Source organism: Drosophila albomicans, chromosome 4 (assembly GCF_009650485.2).
Source record: "Drosophila albomicans strain 15112-1751.03 chromosome 4, ASM965048v2, whole genome shotgun sequence".
Classification (NCBI taxonomy): Eukaryota; Metazoa; Arthropoda; class Insecta; order Diptera; family Drosophilidae; genus Drosophila; species Drosophila albomicans.
The window spans coordinates 1,406,380-1,431,435 of NC_047630.2; the positions used below are offsets into that span (position 1 = coordinate 1,406,380).

The 25,056-nt window shown below is 31.8% G+C and overlaps 3 protein-coding genes across 13 annotated transcripts in view; 2 read left to right on the forward strand and 1 right to left on the reverse strand.

The window, feature by feature from the left end:
• LOC117573220 (plasma membrane calcium-transporting ATPase 1) overlaps positions 1–14,644 on the forward strand; it is a 31,397-nt gene extending 16,753 nt beyond the window's left edge. For 2 of the 7 annotated variants that reach the window (XM_034256243.2, XM_034256244.2), the window contains 2 exons: positions 10,685–10,753; positions 12,511–14,644. In XM_034256243.2, coding sequence (XP_034112134.1) covers positions 10,685–10,753; positions 12,511–12,732 — 291 coding nt within the window. In that variant the 3' untranslated portion in view covers positions 12,733–14,644. Of the gene's footprint in view, positions 1–1,543; positions 1,556–3,784; positions 4,280–8,086; positions 8,937–10,684; positions 10,754–12,510 lie in introns of those variants that run through there. The other 5 variants (XM_034256240.2, XM_034256241.2, XM_034256242.2 and 2 more) reach the window with 4 other exon arrangements.
• A 1,240-nt stretch (positions 14,645–15,884) lies between these two features.
• On the reverse strand, positions 15,885–17,421 carry LOC117573229 (zinc transporter ZIP9). Of its 3 annotated transcripts, none has more exons than XM_052006247.1 (3): positions 17,129–17,408; positions 16,732–17,059; positions 15,885–16,664 (listed from the first exon to the last, which is right to left on the reverse strand). In XM_052006247.1, exons 1-3 carry the CDS (start codon positions 17,225–17,227, stop codon positions 16,120–16,122), a joined length of 972 nt encoding a protein of 323 aa, XP_051862207.1. In that variant the 5' UTR covers positions 17,228–17,408; the 3' UTR covers positions 15,885–16,119. The 3 variants fall into 3 exon arrangements, with proteins under 3 accessions (XP_051862207.1, XP_034112168.1, XP_051862208.1); XM_034256277.2 differs by having other exon boundaries at positions 16,732–17,056; positions 17,129–17,405; XM_052006248.1 differs by having other exon boundaries at positions 16,587–16,677; positions 17,129–17,421.
• A 190-nt stretch (positions 17,422–17,611) lies between these two features.
• LOC117573233 (RING finger protein 11) lies at positions 17,612–19,056 on the forward strand. 3 transcript variants are annotated; one of them, XM_034256284.2, is made up of 3 exons: positions 17,612–17,805; positions 18,194–18,308; positions 18,410–19,054. In XM_034256284.2, exons 2-3 carry the CDS (start codon positions 18,201–18,203, stop codon positions 18,743–18,745), a joined length of 444 nt encoding a protein of 147 aa, XP_034112175.1. In that variant the 5' UTR covers positions 17,612–17,805; positions 18,194–18,200; the 3' UTR covers positions 18,746–19,054. The 3 variants fall into 3 exon arrangements, with proteins under 3 accessions (XP_034112175.1, XP_034112177.1, XP_034112176.1); XM_034256286.2 differs by lacking the exon at positions 17,612–17,805 and adding an exon at positions 17,850–17,922 and having other exon boundaries at positions 18,410–19,055; XM_034256285.2 differs by lacking the exon at positions 17,612–17,805 and having other exon boundaries at positions 18,410–19,056.
• Positions 19,057–25,056: the final 6,000 nt, after the last annotated feature.

The following is a 25,056-nucleotide window of genomic DNA, read 5'->3' on the forward strand; positions in this document are numbered from 1 at the left end:
ATTAAAAAGCTATAGTTAATTATTATGGCTGACATTTTCGATGGATACCCTAAATATACACATGATCAGGTGATAATAAAATAAATATAAATATAATTGTTGACAATGTCGCCACTTGCTATATCAAAAAGTTATAATTCAGGTGTAACTACAATCCCAAAATCAAATGACATTGTCATCTTATTCGCTTGAAATACTATTAAAGAATTATGATTATCTGGATTAAGTTTTTGGTATTGAAATAAAAATAAAACATTATTTTGTATTTAGTTGAATCGACGAATCAAAATATATAGAAACACAACTAAAACTCAACTCAACACATATATGTATATTTTTTATACTAATTATTTTAAAAACGTATCCAAAATGTCTCAGTCAAATACAATTTAAATAAAACAATATTTTTTTTTTTTGCTTAGTTTCCTCGATTTTTGAAGCGGATTATTTCACATTTATTTTCTGTTTTTTTTGTTTTTTGTGGCTTTAGCATGCAGATACTCTAAATTATACGAACAGAATACTAAAAAGAATAAAGTAGACCTAAAGAGTACATAGGCATGTACTTAAATCTATTTTTAAGTAACAAAACTTAAACAAAAATTATTTTTTAATTTCGGTTTACCGAATATGAGCATACTCTTTGAAATGTATTTTAAAATAATTTGGATATAAACGATATTACATACGTATGTAAAATTACAAAGCAAGGCCTAAAATACCCAATACAATATAGTTTTGGTGTTATCCGATTGAGCGGCATGTTCTTAATGATATATTTAATTTTTTGGTCAGATAAAAACAATATGGTTTTCTCAATGCATTGTAAGGTGACAGAGCGTTAAGTTTTAATACAATTTTGTTAAGAATAAAAGCACTCAAACTAATTCGATACAAAACATTTTCGACTGAAGGAATATTTCCTCGATAATGTTTTGAAAAGCGTCAAACGTATTAGCGATATAGTAAAACGAACTCTCGCAGGGCTCTTCGCATTTATCTAAAAGCTGTTGTTTCTTCTTCTTCAGCTTCTTTTGGGTAGATCAATTTCTAAGCAGATGTAAACCGATTGTTAAGAATTAATCATCGATATTTTGAGTTAAATAGAAGCTAAAGAAAACAGCTCTGAGTATGGAAATAACACTTTTGAAATCTAATTAAAATATAATTGAGAAGAGTATTAGTAAGTATATAAAAGTTCACGCCACTTCAGTTAACAGAACTAATTGCAAATATACACGAAGAAAACCAATAACTGTATACTATTTAAATTTATAATACTCATTTCATATATTTTTCGCCCTCCTTTCAAAAATGCCTAAAACCAATATCGAATCTCGAACGATTGAATGAATGAATAAATGATGCAAAACTCCACAAAAATATATAAATATAAAAACTTTAAAAATATCAAATGAAAATCGTATTATCTAAATTTACCAAACAACCAAAAACAAATCTCGTATATTTATATTATTTATATATATATGAATGAATATATATACATTTATAACACAATACGCGTGAATCAACTCAACTCCAGATTTCTGTACCGGTAAGAAAAGTGTATATCAACCTAATTTATTGGCAAATAGACAATATTTGTTTTATGCCTCAATTTTACACACTGCAATTTCCTTGTAATCCTCCCCCTAACCCACATTCACGACAAGTCAATGCTTATGCTTCATTTATTGTTTTTATTTTCATGATTTTCTATGTTTTTTTTGTTGTTTTTTGTTATTCGAGTAGTAGCGACGCGTTTTCTAAATTATTTCATAAACATATATATATACCTTCAGAAATATACAAAAATATTTTCTAACAATTAATCCACATATAAATTATATTGAAAGATTATATCCTTAAATATTTTTGAAGTCGTTTCCAAATACCCCAAATTGAAACTGATTTCCAATGATGGGATGCATATTTATTTATGTATATGTATGTGATAGCTACAAATGTGAATATCAATGATGACTAAGCACAATCAACAACGTTTATGTTCATATATATATATCAGAAAGTCTAGTTTTATTTGTGTTAAGAGTTTATACCCGCTACCCATAGGGTGGAAGGGTATTATAACTTTGTGCCGGCAGGAAATGTATGTAACAGGTAGAAGGAGGCATCTCCGATGATCAGCGTCAACAGCCGAGACGATCTAGCCATGTCCGTCTGTCTGTATGTCCGTATGAACACCTAGATCTCAGAGACTAAGATATATATTGCACGCAGATCAAGTTTGTTTCAAATTTTTTCCATGCCCCCGCAAATCAACAAAAATCGAATAACAAGCTTATTTTTGAAGCCAACGAATTTTAGTATATACAAAAACAACTATAGTAGTTGTACGACCTGAAAATTTGGTTGCGATCAGATAAAAACTGTCGAAGTTATTAAAGAAATACTTTTGTATGGGCAAAAACGCCTAGTTACTAGGGGTCTTAATTGCTTTGGTTGACAATCTGGTATATTGTGTGGTATAGTTTGAATGCGGTACTAATCAATATACCAAATGTACCATTTGGTATGTTTTTAGTAGTTTGTAGTATTTTTCGAATATTTTGAGAAGAATACCCAAATATTTTGCTTTTATTCAAAATGGGTAGCAGGTATCTCACAGTCGAGTGTTCTCGACTGTAGCTTTCTTACTTGTTTTATATTGGAATGCATGTTGTATTCAATAATATGTGTATTATTTTGATTAAAATTAAACTCGTACTATAGTTCTGATTAATTCAACACTTTAATTCAAAGTGCAGTACAACATTCAAAATATCAACTATATTCACAAGTATTTTTAGTTTATATATACTCGTATTTATGTACATATTCTAAAGTGTGTGTTCACGTGTGTATTACCGTTAGAAATCTTCAATTGCTATGAAGCAGAAGACGTCAATATCTTAAGTTAAGAAACCAAAAGCAAAAGCTCGTCCAGAATGTTTTGCATCATAAACTTCGATTGTTATCTTCAGCAGTGTATCGTAGCATTAGAATATCTAATAAATCCCTGTATCCGAATCTGCTCATAATGTCATTAATCCAACCGACCGATCCAAAATACAACCTTAAACTATGCTTAATTTTTTTTTTTTTGTTTTTTTTTTTATAATTGTTTTCCAACAATCTTATTAATTTTACGATGTTCTCCAGCCACAGAGCTATGTTCATAATAATTAGTTGAATATCTATTCGTGCAATATTCTGCTATTCAAATAAAATACTTCGTTGACTGGTAGAAACTGAACTGTTTTAGAATATTTAATAATAAAATGAGTGAATTTAGAAAACATTCCCCAAACTCTTTTTTTTGTTTATTTTTGCTATGTAAAACGGAAATATATTGCATATTTCCTCTTTTATATGGAACACAGTAATAATTGGATTGGCCACCTTTTTACTGTCCAATTTGCATATTAAATGTTTTATTTAATAGACAAAATTGAAATGCAAACTTTTTACATTCAGCTTTTAGTTTCTTGTATGTAATTAGGATCTTAAAATCGCTTCAAATTAATCTACGACTAAACCTTTCCACGTTGTGCAAGAAATTTGCAATATATATGACACAATTAAATTACGCATATTATTTTGAACCGCAATTTTTAATTATTATTTGTTTAATTTAGCGTTCTATCATTATTCTTGCCGTTCGATTGAGTTATGTGGTTTTCATTCATTTGCGTTTGGTGGCATATAAAAAAATACATAATTTCGATCGATTGAATCAAAAGTAATTATTGGATATTTGTTATTAATTTTTGTAATTTTTAAGCCGGCGGAACCAATACGAGAGACTGAAGTGTAATTGACAAAAATTCAATAATTAAGCATCAAGAACTTCTTATCTTTGTAATGTTATGTGAAGCAACATGCAGCTAAACACATATACTATATATTCAGTGCACACTTTACACATGCCCCAACAAACAACAAAAACATTATGAACTCTGAACTCGAAAAACAGCAATCATGAAATTATGAGAAATATACCTTAAAATGTAATTATGATCGTATACTAAAAGAAATTTATAAAACAAACAAAATCCGACGCATTTTGTAATATGTATAATCTTACGTGTACATAAATAATATCTGTACATATGTATATGCAGATGTAAAATAATAAGTTGCAATACACTCGAAAGTCATGGCAAGAATGTGAAAATGACTTTATGGAAAGATTGGCATACATAAAAACAATTGAATATTAAGTGCAGTACATGTATGTACATATTTGTACTTATTAATACTAAAAAAAAAAAAACAACTCTATAGAGTGGATGGACGTATGTGTAATGTAATTGTCTCTGTTAGGGTCAAGTCAAACAAACTTTTCTAATAAAATGCATAAATTTCGACATACATATGTATCATGAGTTGATATAAAACAAATCTGCCGTCTAACAGACAATTATTACTGTTTATGATATTCGTTCGTTCTCGTATAAAGAATATTATTTAATGCATTCAATTCATATTTACAAATACTTTATCCAAATTTTTATTAAAAAAGGAAGCGATACTATGTTTATTTTGTGTCAAATTGTTATTTACCATACCACAAAATATACTATCAGTATAAGGTTAAAATTATGTATTGTATATGTAGGATTAAACTTCATAGGCCAAGAACCATCATTCAAACCAAATATCATATTGTATGAATTGGCTTATGTGCTATATCTACATTAGTGCAGACTACAGACTACAGACTATTGTTATTAGTATAGGATCTTAGCATTGTTCCATGGTTTTTTCCTTAACAAGGTTAGATGCAATGAGAAAATAAGAACGCATAAACTAAAAAAAAAAAATATTTAAATTTGGTCAAGTATATACATATGTATATATTATATACGTTATTCAAACATGTATTAATAAAATTAGCTTGCATTGCTATAGTATACACAATACTCTATTTAAAAATTAACCTAATTACGTAAATATATCAATTCGTAATTCATATTCCGTTGTTTAAAAAAATATATATATATTTAAAATGGTTTTGCACACAATTTTAAATGCTTAGATTAGGTTCGTATTGAAATGTACACACGTCACTATACAATTAACAAGTTACTGAGAATAATTTTGCGAAAAACAAACAAAAATAAATCTCTCTATTACTCGAAAAATTAAACAAAAATTCATGTACTTAGTAGAACCCATTTGAGGGATATGAAAGCAAAGTCGAAATGAAACATCTTTTTAAAATTTCAAAGTAATAATATATACAAATATTGAATACTGAATACAGCAACAACAAACAGGCATCCGATCCGCAAAACACGCTCTTCTCTCTACTACAAACTTTCTACTATGCTACTACTACTTTCTACTATGACTATGAAATATTCCTCGACTACTTACTTACATAGGTCTCTTATGCAACATCAACAAATAGTATATCTACTACTTCTACTACTATCTACAATACTTCTAACGAGCATTAAAACGTATGTAAATTACAATTTATAATTTTTATTATTGAAACACATCGACAATAAAATATAAAAGAAAGCCTTTATCCATTATAGGTTGATAATTTAACAACACGTATAAATAATCATATTTAGCACCGTTAATTGACTTCATAACTCCCGTCCTTTTATTTATTAAACTATATCAAAGAGTACTGCACTCGACTTTATTGACTTGGTTGTGTGATGAGTAGAATGTAGAATGTAGTATAAATGCCGTGTCCCCTTTCACGCCTCCCCGTTTTCACTAAGTGGCTCAATTCAGTTTTGCCCGCAAATAGGGTGTAGAATAATTTATTTTTTTATTTCACTGCACCAACAACTCAAACTCTAGAACAAATTTTTGAATGTGTGTACATATTCTCAAAAAAACAAGCACCTAACAAAACATCACGACGTTTATTACATTAGGAAATAACAAAAAAAAATAACGTAAATAAGTGTTCTTAACTGTGAGATACCCGCCACCCTCCAATAATATAGCAAAATTCTACAAAAAAAAAAAAACAAAAATATTAATACACCAATATTCATATTGCTATAGTACTACACTCAAAATATTCAACTAAGCCCCGATTGCTTCACATAAGTATTTCTCAAATAACTTTAAAATAATTTTTATCTGATCGCAACCAAATTTGAGGGTAGAAGGGTTAAAATTAAAATTGGTGCAATTAATGTCGCATGTGTAAATATGTACCTGTATTAAAGGGTCGATTTTCAATGCTCTCATAAATTGATATATAGCTATTGTCTAAATAAAACGATTTGCTCAATAAAGTTCTCAATAAAGAAATTGAATTTTTCAGTGTACCATCAAGTTATGTAGACCCACTAACTATTTAATACTTGATACTCCACGTCTTGAAGCTAAATAAGTTTACTTTCAACAAAATTATAACAATCTTAAAAAAGTCGAGCGGTGCGATTGGAATCGAAGATCATAGCATATGTTTTTAATGGCATTGCGTTTTTATGCCAAACAGTACAAAATAAGGGGTTACGTTTAAAATTGACAGCAAACAAACTTTTTTACTGTTCAAAGTTGGTCTGTTTTTATTAGAGTTGCATACATTTGTTCAAAATTAACCAAAAGTTATTATGCCTTAAATAAATGCGTAACATTCATTCATATTTTCAAAAGTAAAAGTTGGTATTAAATTAATAAAGTTGCTGTATTCAACTTTTTTCTTTTTTGGATGGCTCCTTATCAAAAAATCATGTAAGAACGAGGCTTTTAGCGTGTTAAAAAGTAGATAGGAGCGAATTTGTAACCGTGCTAAAAGAATCCGTGTTGAGCGTGGGCCAAATTTACTCATTTTGTCAAGTCAAGCTAAAAATTATTGGAACATTCATAGAGCGGAATGTTGAATACACCATTGTCTGTCTCACATAATTTTTAATTTTTTATCTGATCGCTTACTCAGTTGGTTAGTTGCTCAGAAGGTCTCAGTTGGACCTTAAATACCTTTATAGGTCTTACAACTTTTCAGTCAACACTAAATTCTAATACTTTTCAGACTTTTTCGAAGATAAAATAGGTTAAGTTTTTATAATTTTTTTATTTCAATGAGTTGGACAATCTAGCCTTGTCAGTTTTTCTTTTTGGCATGTGCATGTGTTCTGGTATGTATGAAGTTTTGAATATTATTTAGTGGCTTGAAAATACGTATACTTATGTATAATAATTTTAGTTGAGTATATGAAAATATTCTAAAAAAAACATTAAAAAAACTCGAGTTTTAGCGGAAAGCAGTGAAAATATCAAAATGCAACTTGAATACTGTTTATTTCTGATTCTCTTTATTTTTTGTAATATCTCTATCGTTGTGGTCATTACTTTGATCATTGTTTTATGATATATGTATATGTATATATTTTTCCGTAGAAACATGTGTACATAAGGACACACATACTCGTAAAACGTTGTTTAACAGAAGTTAATAATAATTCGTTTGTCTGCTTACGATGTTTGTTTCATCCAAACCAAAATGAATTGCTTAAAATTACATACTAATTTATTTGTTGCTATTCGTCAGAATTTTCCTGGTTGTTAGACTATGACTCAAACAAAGCTGATATAACGAGTTCAGACCTTTTCACGTCCGTGTGTCCGATTAGCACAGTTCAAAGGGATGTGGATGTAGGGATGTACAGCCTGTAAATTCGAGATGCATGCGCTTTTTTCCGAGTTCCATTAATTCTAAAGGCTAAAGGCGGGTAATCAATTTTGTTGCTAGAATCAGGATTAGGATTAGCAGCAGGTTTTTAATCTGATAATACAAATTCGATGCAAGTGAATTGAGTTTAAGCAATTTAATTTTTCTTCGTTTATCGTTTATCGTTGATCGTTTATACAATACTAATCGGAAACATAAAATACATGCATGTGTGTGCTTATATACATATGTATGAATGTATACAAATTTGATGTTTATGGCATATGCATGCATGTATGTTGTATGTTATTGAAAGTGTTTAAAAACTAAATGTTTTAGTATGCTATGCTATTTATAAACAATTATGCTTATCGTTTATTTTTATATTTGTTCCTGTTTTTGTTCGTTTGTTGTCTAATTTCGTTTGCGTTTCAGTTGCGCGTGATTCGTGCGTTCCGCTCGACCCTGGAAGATATTAATGAACGCCGCTCAATACACAGTTTGCATAGCTTGCGTAGTCCTCGGACTGGTATGCCACCAACTGGTGGCAGTAGTGGGTCTCATCTGCTCTACAATTTAAATCTGCTGAGCCCAAATTACAATTACAGCAACAGCAACAGCAAACATCAGCAACAGCAACAGCCTACGCAGACGCAGACGCAGACTCAGCATCAGCAGCATGGCTCATATGCAACTCTGCCAGTTGATATATCGTACATAGACGAAGATCCCCAGCAGCAGCAGCAGCAACGTAGTCTGCGAAATGGTCCCGACAGTGCCACTGCCTTTGCATCCGCTTCCACAATTGCACCATCCAATATCAATATTCCACATTCCACACAACTGCAACATGCTGGCTTAGCAGATGTTGTTCACAGCTTGCGCCAGTCTAACGATCACCACAAAAATCAAAATGGACATAACGAAACACGAATTTAAATCTCCCTTCTCTAATATCTCATTCATTGACACAAAAACAAAAACAAAAATAGTGTACTTGTGGGAGGGGTATATGGTCATGTGCAATTATATGTATGGACGTGTATGTATGCAAACATCGTGTACATCGATTTTATAATATAAATTGTTCATACATATAAAGTGCATCCATTGTATCCTTATACACACACACAAGCACATATGCAGAGAAAGCGGTCGTTTGTTGTACTCCGATAATTATGTACTGTAATAAGATACATTTTAATACGTAGCAAATGTTATTTAATTGCATGATTTTTTATATCTTTAATCTTATATTTTTTGTATTAAAACTTGCTATTTATAATTGTGGTACTCGTATTACTAACTACTATATACGACAATGCGTACTCGTATGTTGTGAATGAATGAATCAAGGGTCAAGGGGTAAGATAAAAGCTATACCTATTAGAGTCTAGCCTTGATTTCCACATTATGGGAAGTATTCAATATATTCTATAATACAAATGAAAATACAACAATAAAATTAAAAACTAATGAATAATATTACAAAAAAAAATTACCTTTGAATTGAAAAGAAGCAAGAACAAAACTGTCTACATCTTTAAATATGTCAAAGACATACGTATGTACATATTTATGTACTTACATCAATTAAATCACAAATCGTGTTATTACTTAAGTGAATAGTTAAATTTTGATGGTTCAGTATTAGTCATTTGTCGGGATTCCGAATATTTATTATAGCCAAAATATTGTACATAGAAAAATAGTAATTAGCGATTTAGCCACTCACACACGTAAGTTATCAAAATGCATTTATATTTTATTATGGATAATGTCAAACAAACTAAATGTTTATAGAGATAAACTGACATTCACCAACGTACACGTACACACACACACACACACATCCTAACGGTACACAAACGTGTATGAGTGGTGGCATTAAAACTTACATACATATTAAAGAGATTTTTCGCACATTCATCTTAAAGCGTTACACAATATACATATACATAGATATGGTACACAAATAAGTGCATGCTGAGGAAAATAAACATGTTTTTCGAAATACATGAGTGGTTTTGGTTCTTTTGGCAAATTGGTAATTCGTATTCTTACACTTAAACCTAAACTTACATGCATATTTAACTACATATGAGCTGAGCATTCATAAACATTGCTCAAAATATCACAAAAATGTATTCGATATTTTTACAGTTGGCATACTCTAATTGAAAGCACACTCATACAGACACATAGTATCTTACGACAATTTCAGTTTTCTATACGACAATATATATGTAAATATTTATTTTGATTCTGAACAATTTGGAGAACACACATACCTATCCCATCCTCACAATTCCAACTTCTTTATATACATAGTTTTTTTTTTTTTACTTTGTACAGTAACGCACAGTATATTTTAATACCTTGTGCCCGCGATACTACTGAGAAAAAAAGAGCATTACAGCCATATTCGATCGTTGGCGTTATGCCGAATGGCATAAATAAAATAAAATATTCTAGACGCGTTGTCACCTACATTCTCTTGGCCACATTTTTAATATCAACTTGGATTCAATGTACATATCGGATTCGGGTATCTCACAGCCGGACGCAATCGGCTGTAGCTTATTTCCTTAACATTCATTTTGTCATAGTGGTGTTGATAACAGTAATTCATGCACATTAGCAAAATTCAATTCATAATGAAATAAATGCCGTTAATAAACCGTTAAAATTACATTTGCGCAATTATGAATTTTTTATATTTTATTAAACATGAGATAATAACAAACAAACAAACGAAAATTTAGGTTTAACAATTTCTTTCGAAAGTCATTTTTCCTAAAGATTTATTCAAGAAACGTAAAACACCTGCTGAGATCCATAGATATTTAATAGTTAATATACATGGATGTTATAACATGCTTACTAAAGTATTATGTAAATATATTTAAACCTAATCTATTCTATGTATGTAGTAATTTTTAATAATGCATTTTACACTTAACTGACTTTTTCACCTGTATTTCTCTTCCCGTTTATTGTTTTCTATTTTACTTTCTCTCTCCCATTTTAAAGGTAATAGGCGGCGAGTTGCAAGAACGGTTGATTCCGGTTCCCTATAGCAAGAGCAACACTGATCAAGCTGTAAGCCTTTTCTTAATTTTACTTACAATTCTACAATTACAATTCTAAGACCTCAAATTGATTGGACATCAAATCATCAGATTCATTTTTAAATTTGAATGCTTCGTTATCTAGAATTGCTTGAAATGCATACAGTCAAAATCGTTTATAATAACATTCAAGTGACCACCAAAAATTATATTTAATTAACGGTTTTGCGTTGTTTGGTCTTTACAATGTCTATATAATATCTATATAATATTCCCTTATAAGAATCTTATAAATATATTATAGTAAAATATCTATAACAATATCGTTATAAACAAAGTCGTTAAAAATGAATTCGACTGTTGTAGAAATTAGACTGACTAAACCTAAACTTACCATTTGCTTTTAAAATGTTTTGCATACAAAATTCTTTAACAACAAATTTGAAAAAATGTAAAAAAAAGTAACTCTTACCTTTTATTTGAATATTGATTGATTGGTAGTATTCCATATCATTAACAGCCTACGGGGTAGTATCTTCTAACCTATCTAATCTATTGCGCACTTTTTGCGTTTTGGCTTTAATTCAAAAATTTCAAAAATATATTGTTGCTTTATTAAACTGGAGTGGAGTTCATTCATAAAATAAAACTCGGAAAGCGTTGTTTTAGAATTTACAAATAAAAGTAGACCACATAAAGCAACAATTTCGAAAGTTTACACTTCGTAAATAAGGATTTAGCAAAGTAAAAAGGATTCAGCATACATTTTCCATTATTCACAGAATTCTTATAATGAAATGAGAAGAAGAAGAAAAATAAATAAGTTGATCCGCAGCATCATCTGAGGCATTAGGAATAATTGATCAAGCCTTATCAACGTAGCGCATTCTAGTTAGCATTATAGTTTAGTCTTTACATACAATACAACAGCAGAATTCGAATTTTGATTTACTAAATTTTTAATGTATATGTGCTTTACAATAAAACGCTGCAATTTTTATAATTAAAGGAATCTTTTTTATTGATATCTTAGCAAGAAATTACTCCAGTCTTCAATCCAAATTTTCTTTACTTCACATACATCTGTATACATTCAAATACTCCTCTACTAATCGTGTTTTTCATTATTTAAAAGAGCATTATACATTTACTTGATATTGTGAACTATACGAAGAAAAAAAGTATTATACTTCTATCCCTAATAGTTGCACTTGTAATGTATTCATATTTATTTTATATTATTTTTGCATTGAACTTGATTTGTTGTTACTATCCACCTTTTTACGTGAAAATAACGAAAGCAATTTGAATCCATTCCTCTATGTATTTATTATGTTGACAATTACCAAATGCATGTTCACCAAAAAACTTCAAAGAACAATGTATTAAAATAATAGGCAAAACATAATAGCCTATTTCCCAAAATCAAAATCAAAATTAATTATTATATTTGCGGAAAGGCTTCTATGTGAAATAAACTTCACTTCATTTCATAACATTCTTGTCAATGATTTTTAAATATTCACATCTACGTGGATACAATTCAATAATTTTTGTGATTTTACAGCTCTCATGTAAGTGAATTTTAACGCACATTGAACAAATTCACTTAATACATATAAATCATACATGCGCTTTTGAGATTTTTAATTTTTTGTTGTTGTTTTAAGTTGACTGATTAAATAAAATGTAGTTTACTCTACTGCTACTGCTACTACTGTTATTGTTTTCCGTCCATCTTGTCAATGTTTTCGTGTTTTTTTCTTTCTATTTAACTTTCGGCATTAGATACGTGTGGTGAACGCCTTCCGACAAGGTCTTGACTCTCGTTATGGTGAACACACCAACACTTCCTTGGCTGAGGTGCTGCGCAAACAGACATCGTTGAGCAAACGCCTTTCGGAAACATCTTCCATTGAGTATGCCGATAATATACCAGATGAGCTGACCATACCCGAAATTGATGTAGAGCGGTTATCGTCCCACAGCCATACTGAAACTGCAGTCTAAAAGTCGTATCAAGCAATCTCTCATGAACTCCCCAAACACCCAAACACCCACATACTTACTAACCTAGAAATTCTACCTATAATTAGATACATATCTCAGTAAAATTAATATATGTGCATTATATTTTATTGATTTTTTTTTTTACTTTACTATTTTTATTGAACAGGCAATTGATAATGATATTTAAGACCAACAGCATTTTGAATTTATTAATTCTAATTTAATTTGAAAATTTTCATCAACGAAAATTGATATTTGTGCAAAAGAAAGATTTATTAAAAATAGAAACGAAATTAAGATTTACTTTCAACGTATAATTAAGTATGATATTGAATTTCAATTTCAATCGTCGAAGCATCGAATTTACTAATGTGCAAGTGCCCTTATGTCGATAGCTGTCCATTCTTTTTTTTCAATCCCTTTTACCTTTGAAATTGTCTTCCTCCTACGTAAACTTTTGAGGAAAATGTACCTCAAAGATCCTCTCTGGACTTATGTCTGGCCAATCTAATGACGTGATACTCTTCCACTCGACAAATGAGAATGCGTTGAAACATGTATCGAGACATTATCTTGTTCAAATATCCAGTCCGCAAATTAGATAAGAATACTTTCAAGAAGATCCGTATATATTTGCGAATCAACCCGGCTAGGTATATAAGCATACCCAAGCAACTAAAAGCTGATCATACCCTGAGAGAGCCACAACCAAAGTTAGCCGGGATGCCTTGGATTGGCCAAAATTTTTGATTTCCATCTGGACTATCCAAATTAAGCTTTTTTCATTACTTAAGATACAGTTTGGAACAATATTTTTCAAAAATAAAGGGGCCTTCTAATGCTGGGTTAACGTTTTGAATGCGAACTTTGGCGTCACATTTCAAGTGCAACTTCTTTCGGCAAATCTGTTACACCCTTTGCATAGTTATTGGCAATTTCAATTGTCCCTTTATCTGATCGCAACTTAAAGTTTAACCCGTCAGATATAACGCTTAGGGCGCGCATCAACTTTTGGAAGATTATTTAGGGTATATTTTTTATGGTTTTTTTTAATAATTAGTAAATATATTTCGGTGACGTTGGTTTTTTATCGCTATTCCATCAACTTTCCAACCACACTTAAACATTGTCTGACTCTGGCTCTTCTTAGAATTAATTCTGCAGGCAAAATAATGTATAATGCACAAATATCAACTTTCTATCAAACCCGTGACATTGTTTATTTTGAAAATAGTCAAAACAATAAGGGGGAGTGGGAGTCAGACAAAACTGTACCATCAACATCAATAACAATGTTTGCGCAAATATCAATTTTACTGAGGTACACAATTGCTATTCTACATAAAAGTATGGATATTCAAACAATTTACTCATAAATACAAGGACACATTCAATACGTGCATTAATATATTTATAACAATTGGAAAAACGAAAATTGAAATTCTTTACATTTATTATAAGAAAACGTAAGAAAAATTAAGATGTATGTCGGTGGCATAAATAACAAGAAATAATAAAAAAATCACCTTTATTTCAGGTACTCTGTATTCACTCATCAGTTATCCTCAAATATTAATATAATTTTAGAATTGCTATTTCCAGTAGCAATTAAACAAAGTGGCAACATTAATTAATTGTGTTTTAATATGGGTTTACCCTCGTATTAAATACGATAGATAGAAAAATCAATCACACACATTGACAACTCCTTAAGAACTTGGGATAAGCTTATACATTAGTCTCTGCGCTAGTATTTGTAATTGCATTGACTCCTTTAATCGAAAATCATACAGACACATATATGTACATACATATGTATGCCTACATATGCCTATAAGAAAGGTCTTGTCTAATAACAAGATATTATAATTACAACATATGTATAACGAATAAATGATTAATTTCCAATGTACTTTGTCTTTGTCTTTGTCTTTGTCTAGACAGAGCCTCTATTTTTCTCGAAATAAATTAAACAACATAATAATAATAAGTAAAAATCTAGTTTATATACATACATATGTGTACTTGAACAAGATTAAAGAAATGCAAGCCCACAGTAATTACTGCAGTTTAAATGTTGACAATGATAGATACATATGAACATAGGTTGGTGAAGTCGACTGTCATAATAATAACCCTCTGCATAAGCAGAGGAGGAGGAGGAGGAGGACTATATCAGATGCCACACACACATTGGGACTCGTTTACTTTGGATCATCCACGATAAATTGTCATGTCAATGAGCCGCCCAAAACACTTGAAAGTACTTTGTCTTGTCCGCTTAGTCTTGTCCATTTTATGCTGCTCCTAACTTCTTCAGCTCTCAGGGTACTCGGACCCCTCGCAGTTATTAGTATGTTAATTTAATCGCGCATATTGCCAAGCTTCTTTAGGCGACAAATATTTTAGTTATATATTTTAGACCTTACTCCAGATACCATGTCGCAATATGGTTCTTGAATCCCAAAGCCAAACAGACATTTGTAGATTTGATTAAGAGAACTGAGCGTAAATATCATTATGAAGCGAAACATTAATGTTCGGCAAAAACGTACTTATATTCATCAAAATACAAAACTATCTCAGAAACCAGGCAAACCTAAATAAACAAGTAAACTACAGTTGAGTGTGCTCGAATATGAGATACCCGCTACGCATTTTCAATAAAACGATATTCTAAAAATATATCAAAAATACCAACCGCTAAATTTGGTTATTTAATCAGCTTTCTCTTTTTTTTGGGAAAGTAAGTACTGCATTTACCATACTCAATATGAGGATTCATCATATTTCCCGAGGAAACGATGGACGAACGAGGAAATTCCTCGTAAGCGTCATTTCACAAACTTATTACCGACTCCCGTTGCAATAACAAAAAAATCTGATTTTTTTGATGTTATTTTGAAGTAATATGTGGTGATAAAGCCGGTAGAAGTTCCAAACTAATAAAACTATTAAAATTAGAAAACTGTGCGGTCAGAGAAGGTTCCTACTGTCTAGTAGTGTCAGCAATATGTATTTTGGTCAGCAATGTCTAGAGCTCAGAAGGCAATGAGTGATTTGAAACGAAAACCGGATGAACAGCCAAGTAGTGATGAGATCAATAGAGAAGCGACGGCAGCAGCAGGACTAGACAGCAAACATACAGCAAGTTTTATAACTAATTTAATTTTACGCATTTATGTATTCTATCTTTCACTACAAAAAAATAAGGTCTTATTGAATTATTGTGTGTTTTACTTACAATGTGTGTATTGCGCAAGGACGCTACATTTTATTTAAAATACAGTGTGATAAAGGAATAGTTAATATTATAAAATAGTACTATATTTACATTCTTATATAATAGACATATATAATTGATAGCTATTAGAAGCAAATAGTACGCTAATGTTGATGACTAAATGTGATAATTAGCGGGAGTAAGGCGCCACATATCATAACAATTAGTTCACCAAAGCGAAGACCTTTATTGTGATGATGAGACTGCGACTGTGTTGCGTTATTGACATTCATCTCATTTGAAGCAGCTGCCTCTCGAGACTCTTCTAGGAGATGGTAATCGTAAAGGTTTGATGGAGAATGGCTACTTTGCTCTCTATGGGTCAATTCGGGTAACACGTGCACGGTGGCAACGTATAAAAAAGTGCCAGCTGAAAATAACATTGCAATTCCAGTAGCATTCACCGAATTTAGAGTCTCTTTTTGTTCCTGGCCGATCCCAAAGTATGTAAGCAGTGTTAGAAGCGGCGCCGATAATGAAAAGATGCCTAGATGCTTTCGTATTTGTTGGCGTTCAACTTTGGCATGCAATAGAAAGCTAACTAAGCCAAACGCAGCAGGCGCCTTATGTAGCATTATTGCTAAAAATACAATGATTTCAACATCTTGGTGGCTAGTTGTTGCTGCAGCACCCAGCGCAACTCCATCAGCTAAATAAAATAACTTCATAAATCATTCAACTTCATTTGTAAATATAAAAACGAAAGTAGTATTCACCTGCAGCATGCACGACTAGACCAAGAGTTGCTGTAATATTCTTATCGTACTCATTGCCATTATTTGACTTTTTTGTTTGTCCTTGCGAAACTTGATCAACAAGCATCATGAAAACAAATCCCAGCACAAGGGACAAACCAATTGTTCGCGAATAATCCAATGGTTGAACATGGGACTCTGTAACAATCGTCGTATCAGCATCATTGTGTGCGACTGCTCGCTTACTGTCCATATATAATGAGCGTATACCCTCTGGTATTATAACCGTTAAGGCCGTGCCCACTAATAAACCAGCTCCCAATACCGTCACACACTTTAATTTTTCCTGCTTTTGCAAATGGATGAGCTCGTGTATTATCTAGAATTATATTTTTAATAACTGTGTTTTTGTATATACCTCACTTAAATGCATGACTAAGGGTATGCTTCCTGCAAGATACGATCCAACTAACATTACAATCACCAATAGCATAAGGATTATGGTCTCTTCAGTCATGATGCTCTCCTTTTTTGTTTTGTTTATAATTGCCAACTCAACTAATTTGCTTTTAATACTGCCATGCCATCACTTATTTACCAAGAATTTGGATTTTAGTCTTAGACGAGCAAATAAACATTTTCAGCTTTAGCCGTGTTTGGTCACATTTGTTTTCAGCAATATAATTTCTTCTTGTTGACAATATTAACACGTTTAGCCATTTACATTGGTAAAATTAAATTAAATTAATTTTTATTGTTATAGAATTTATTGAAATCTTTCAAATAAATAAATTACACTTATGAATTTACAGTAATCGTTATTATTAAAAGCTGTTATCGGTAATCCTATCGATAATTTACATATAACTTTCACAAGAAAGAAAAACAAAAACAGTAAATTAGTTTCTTGTTTACTCATATACATATGTAGATGCTTGGAGAGTTGAGTTTAATCAAAATCAAATTAATTAGCGGTTTTGTTAAAACGTTAACAGCTGTAATGTGAAAAATAAATTGAGAACCATTCATTTGTGAAGCACGCCTATACATATACATTTTAATATCGGAGATCTTAATTCTTAGGTTTATATACATGTACGTATAGAAGTGTGTACTTACATAGTATGTATGTATGTATATGCAGTGAACACTGGTCAGACACGCTTTTAATCTCAAAAAATATTCAAAGGAATACTACACACACATATCTATGTATGTGTGTATAAATTTTGTATAACTTTAATTAATTGGTAATTCATTTACATGTACACAATTTTGTATGGTAATTTGTAAATGGAAAACTTACATGTGCATTACTTGAATTTACATATATTAATTCAACATCCCAATAATCTATAATGAGATTTTGAATTGCTGTGAACTATGAGTATGAGTTGTTTGAAGAATTATTTCTATGTACATACGTACGTAAGACGTAGAAAAGTAAAAAATACGCATTTCTCCATTATTTTGCTCATTCAAGACAAACAATGGGCAATTGCTTAAAGATAAATGGTTCTGACGATATATCACTACTTCGGGGCAACAACGATACTATTAGTATACAGGAACACAATGGGACACTTTCAATATATCAGGCAAGTAGTGGCAAAGACACATTACGCTTTATAAACATAAAAAGGACACAGATATATATATATTTATATATATATGTTTGTAACGTGCACAAGTTTTACAGAATGAACCATTGCCGCAAGTATTCTATCCAGCGTCGTCTCCAGATAGTCGATCCGTCGATACCACCAACCAAATGGAAGATCACATTAAAATAGCGAAACGCATTGGCCTTGTTCAGCACCTACCGATTGGCACTTATGATGGCAACGCGAAAAAGGCACGGGAGTGTGTTATTTGTATGGTTGAATTTTGCGTAGACGAGGCTGTTCGCTATTTACCATGCATGCACATTTATCATGTTCATTGCATTGACGATTGGCTGATGCGAAGTCTTACTTGTCCCAGCTGCTTGGAGCCTGTCGATGCGGCATTGTTAACGAGCTATGAAACTACATAGCCAACAACAAGTGTGTTTTTGTAACAGCAGAAAGACTTCCTGCTTTTACAAAATATGCAATTACTAAAAATCATTTTGTATTGTTCTCCAATCATCTAAACACCTGATTGTTTTCCAATGTTCTAAACACCTGGTCACATTTTAACATGTTCGAATTAATTTAATTTGACTTTAAATTAAATACTTCATACCAACTTGTATCTACTATATTAGATAATATATACATATATTGTACTGTACATAAACTTCAGAAATGTAAAAAATTGAATCATAGATGATAATCTGTATTTGTATCTAGCATAATAATAGTAATATTAAACAATAAAATAAATAATATGATACAATCATAGCATATATTGTCTAATATTTTGACATTGTAAAAGCGTGTGAACAATATTTTTACATTTACAATAGGGGTGTCGGAAATATATCGAAATATCGATATTTTTCCTCTTAATAAAATATCGCGATATTTTTTGGGAAAAAATAGGCGATATTGATATATGATATATCCACTGAAAATGTGAGCGGAGATTCTTATGTGACCGTAAGCTTAGTGATTCCAATGATTAATACAAAATTAAAAGAAACGAATGTGGTTACCGCTGAGGGCATCGAAACAAAAGATACCCTTCTAAAAATATCAGAAAAGCGATTGAGTGGGTTGCTGCAGAATAACATACTGATGAAAGCTAATATGCTTGATCCTCGACTTCGATATGCCTCTTCACGTAAAAAATGTCACCGATGAAATCATTAAGCAGATGGTTGAAAATACACAAACAGAAATACCTACTGATTGCGGAGAACAGGACATGGTCGCATTAAGCGTACAGGAAAGTTTTTTAGATCTGCACAAAAGGACAATAGAACTCCGAGACTCTGTTTTCCAGAGTACCGAAAGAATGGAAAGCATCTTTTCTTAAGTAAGCCATTTTGTAGTTGGAAGACAAATCCGTTGGAATTCTGGATCTCGCAAATGTCAACTATGCCCATGCTAGCGAAGGTGGCATTAAGTTGCTTAATCATGCCTAGGTCGGTTTCATCTGAACCGTGGGCTTCTGCCATAAAGAGTATTGTTTCAGACTCCCGTAGTCGTATGACATACCAGCATGTAACATTATATTAAATAAAATTTAGCACAATGGGCTGAACTGTGCTCTATATCATATCCATAATAATTTTATTTTCTATTGCAAAGAAATTAAACAAGAGTTGCTTGAGAGATGGTACAATATTTTTTTTTTCTATTCACTTTTTAAGTAAAAAAAAGTCTATTGTGTCTAATAAGACACAAATATGCAACTGCAAATATGCAGTTCATGGTTGATGAAATCAAATATTATACCGTTTTATTTTTATTATACATATTCTTAGGCCAAAAGAACAGAGACAGGAAACCTTTATTCAAAATTAGCTCAACATAAAAAATTGTCAAAAATACTCGATATATCGATTTTTGTTTGATATTTCTTAATATCACCGAGTGATATTTTTTAAACAGCAATACGATATTTTTCCAAAATTCAACAACCCTAATTTACAACTCATGTAATTATTTGAATTTGGCGAAAATATAGGGGCCTCAACTATCGATAGAAATATCGGTTGTGAAACAAGTCTATTTTTTCGTGAATTTATACAGTGATTAGACTAACCGCGTCTACTTGAAAGGTTTTATTCAGTGATACAAGCTCGTACACCAAAAACTCATATCACAATGTAAAAGTATATGTTCGTACATTTAAGTCATTATTATAATAACTGTACTTATTTTTCCATAGCAAAATATTGAAAAACTTAATTTGCCCTGTTAAAAGCTACAAAATTCGGAAATAATATTCGCTGATTTTCAAGCCATTAATGATTCGACTGCAAAAGATTTAACTTTTTTTTTAAAACAATGCGGCCAATGTAAGCACAATATTTCTCTTCAATTAAATAAATTCAGGCAAATTAAATTTTATATTTCCATAACTATGTTTATCAAATCTTTTCGAAAAAGTAGTCTATTTACAGGCACAAAAAAGGACGAACGTGCGTCCGAAACAAAAAAAATCAGCTCGTTGGCGAGAAAGAAGATAGTCTACGTCCGTTTTGAACATGTGTAGTACAAATTCCTTTCAAAGTATTTTAATATGGTAAATACAATAATAAAAATAGTGACAATAGTAAAAATCAAAATGTAATACAAATTATAAGTTTATTTTAAAACAGATAACCCTCATATTAAGGACACTTGCACCAAGTCCAGCTAGTGTTGGGTTGCTCATGAGTGAGTGAACAAAAAAGAGATGTTCACTCAACTGAGCGAGCGAACATGTTCCTTCCTTTTTGTTCTTTTTTGTTCACTTGCTCATTTTTGCTCACTTGCTCATTTGTGTTCACTTGCTCATTTTTGCTCCCTTGCTCATTTATGCTTAGTTACTCTTCTTCGCGCATTTTGTTCCCATTCAATAAGTACAGAATAAGTACAGAAGGATTTCATTTAACTATTTTTAAATGCCCAATGAAGGAAGCAAAAGTAATGCGACAAATTAAAATGCAGAGATATCGGTTAGTTTGAAAATTAAATGCAGAGATGCAGTGCTTATTGGCTTGGTAATGCACTGAACAACCAGTGAGCAACTGAACATCTGAGCAATGAGCAACTGAGCAATGAACAGTGAGCAAGTGAGCAATATGAGTGAGTTGACTCTTTTGAAAAAAAAGAACAAGTGAACATGTTCACCTAAAAGAGCAGTATTTACACAACACTACTTTTTGGGTAATTACGCGATATTTTGATCGATATGACAACGAAAAAGAGCTCACCACTAAACAAACAGCTGACATTTAAGTGCGCCAAGGTATGAAAATAGAAAAATAAAAATTGTATTTTGCTTTTGAAAGCAAATTTTTTATATTTTAGATCAGCCAAAAAAACGCGAAAGCCGTCAATATCGTGGAGTGGCATCCACGAGGCTATGTTGTTCGAGTTATGGGAGGAGAAATGTAGTGGCTTTTTTGGCCAATCCACAAAGGCGCTCCACTAGGGTGCCAAACTCCTCCCTATTAATTCGAAAATTATCTTCAAAAAACGATTCGTTGTTTCCAGGAACATCGCGCTCCCAAAAACACCCATGCCGTTGCTAAAAAGTAAATGTATTTATGAAAATATTACATTGCTGCCAGCAATTCTACTTAAATAGGCCCAAACTGATGGCGATTTCTTTACTATTGGCAATGGCCTATAATCTATACTCCGTTAATTTTTTTCCTCCACTTCGTCAAAATCCTCATAAAAATCCTGCAATTTAAGAAAAATTTCCATTTTAAAATGCGCGTGCTGTTTTTTAAATTGTTCGCCTTTTTGATATTTTATCGATGTGAAATCGAAACGGAGCTCACCACAGCAAACATTGAAAATAAAAATGCTTTGGAATGGCACTACTTATTTTTAAAAATCATTCTGCTTTAATTTTATGATAATTGCTCTATTGATATTTTGGTGGTTATTGTTTGTATAAACAGAATATAAATTCTGCGCAGCTGTTTGGCATCAGAACGGCCACACTAAAAAATTTACCGTTGCCCATTTTTTTTGCATTTGTTGTGCCTGTGGATATGAGTGGTTGTGGGAACAGGGCATTACATGGGGAAAAATGTAACATTTTAACTGATTGGAAAAGAACTGAGAATAGCTAAGTTTTTGGTGCTGAGAAAAAGGTGCTTAACAGACGGGTGGTGATTAACACCAAATATATGATATTACAGATACCCTAAATGACTACTTTTTTATAAACGAGTGATCTAGATTTGTGCAAATCATGTAAAAGCCTTTTTCCACTGCACTCAGTGGAGTTTTTTTCCGTTCAGGTCGAATGTTACGTTCGCCCAATGTAAAAACCCGTAAGAAAAAAAAGTCGGTTCGAAACGTAAAAAAACTGAGTGCAGTGGAATTTACAGCTATGCTTGCGCAAATGACATCAAACGTTTTTTTTCTGGTTCCGTCCCACGCTGGATTTCTAAATAATTTAGTTTTTGAACCGTGCTGTGGTTTTCACTTTTTGTTTTAGTTTTGGTACCTAAACCGACATTTTCGTGTTTCGATGCTACAGCTTTCACAAGTTTTTGGTCAACGTATTGCTGTCGGAACGTTTCATTTCTTACTACTGAAACAGCTGGTCAGAAGTAAACAACGCGAATAAACGCATTTCGTATTTTTTGCATGGGTAGAACTCATATAGGAATGATCTCATCCTGCTTAGATGAAAGTAAGATGTTTACTCTCCTTTTCACAAACAAAGTTTTGTAACATACGTTTTTAAAAAACAGTGGAACGACAATCACCACAAAAATGGGTTACCTCCTTTTTAACCGATTTCATCCCAACGATTTCAACTACTTTATTTATGCGCTTTTAGCAATTAATTAATTAAATCAGATTAATTTTTAAAAAACATATTTTAACCAACATCTACCAAATTAGTGCCCTCCATTTCATTATACAAGTATTTTTATCCTGCTCATTCCACCAAAATTACGAAAGCTTAGACGATAACTCATTGTGACAGATGTATTGTCCGCTCACCAAAACGAAAATTTTTGCCGACGGCGGAATTTTATTTCCGAATTCGAAGAGGGGTCAGAAATTAGTTGTTTTAAAAATAATGAAATGCTTAATTGATCTTCTAGCGGTCTGAAAGAATGCACTTATTGAAGCAAACTTTCAGCTCTCTACATTCTGTTGGGGATTGTGCTGGACTTAGTGTTGTGTAAATACTGCTCTTTTAGGTGAACATGTTCACTTGTTCTTTTTTTTCAAAAGAGTCAACTCACTCATATTGCTCACTTGCTCACTGTTCATTGCTCAGTTGCTCATTGCTCAGATGTTCAGTTGCTCACTGGTTGTTCAGTGCATTACCAAGCCAATAAGCACTGCATCTCTGCATTTAATTTTCAAACTAACCGATATCTCTGCATTTTAATTTGTCGCATTACTTTTGCTTCCTTCATTGGGCATTTAAAAATAGTTAAATGAAATCCTTCTGTACTTATTCTGTACTTATTGAATGGGAACAAAATGCGCGAAGAAGAGTAACTAAGCATAAATGAGCAAGGGAGCAAGTGAACAAGTGAGCAAAAATGAGCAAGTGAACACAAATGAGCAAGTGAACAAAAAAGAACAAAAAGGAAGGAACATGTTCGCTCGCTCAGTTGAGTGAACATCTCTTTTTTGTTCACTCACTCATGAGCAACCCAACACTAGCAAAAAGTACGTTCGCTATTTCTACGTAGCTCGCGAACGTAGAAAAACCGACTTTTTTTCTTATGGGTTTACATGGGGCGAACGTAACATTCGGCCTGAACGGAAAAAAACCAAAGAAAACCGAGGTTTGGGTGCAGTGCACATTGGGATGAAATGCCTTTATTTTGGCCAAAATCTAAAAAGTTCGTGTTAATAATAATGTTACGATTATTTCAAGCTACGAAAAGGTCGTAGACATCGAAAATATTTAATTGGTATTTTGTATCGTTTTCCACAAGCCGTTGAAAGTCAGCTGTTCTTCCCACGTGGTGCGTGCAAGCTTGCTGACTTGTCAAGTTTCTTAATTTCGGCGATCTCGTATTTTCAAACAGTTTGACCAATTAAAAAATCTTAAATTGGAAAATGATTCGCATGGTTTGTAGAAAATATTTGTAATTATATGTGCTTTTGTGTTGTCATGTTTTTAATGAAATACGTAAACAGTAGCTTTGTTGGATCTAATCTTAAAATATTTGTGTATCGTGGAGCATATCTAGCAAGATACATAATTCAAATAACAACTTATGTGGTAGTATGAGTTATTATGTGTATATTCAGATAGTATTTAAATAATTTAATTTGCGGGAATTTGCGGGGGGGTTAGCAAATAGCAAACAACGTTGAGGTGACTTACCAGAAGTTTGGCTGGATAAAAATCGCAATGTCAACGCTACTTTTGACTGGGTTTGCGTCGACGTAATTCCAAATGATTCCGGAAAACGACTTGAAGGTGATTAAAAACAAAATAAAAAAAAAATAAAATAAAAAAATTCACAAATAATACGGGCAGCAAATTCTCCAAGTTTCAACTTTCTAGCTTTACAATTACGGTTATGGCCAAAATAAAGGCATTTCATCCCAATGTGCAATGGAAATAGGCTATTATGGGTTTTTACACGAGGCGGAAGAAACATTCGAACTGAATGGAAAAGAACCGAGTTTTTTGGTGCGGTGGAAACGGGTCATTATTATTCATGTATCGATATATAAAATATATTAAATAAAATAATATATAATAATA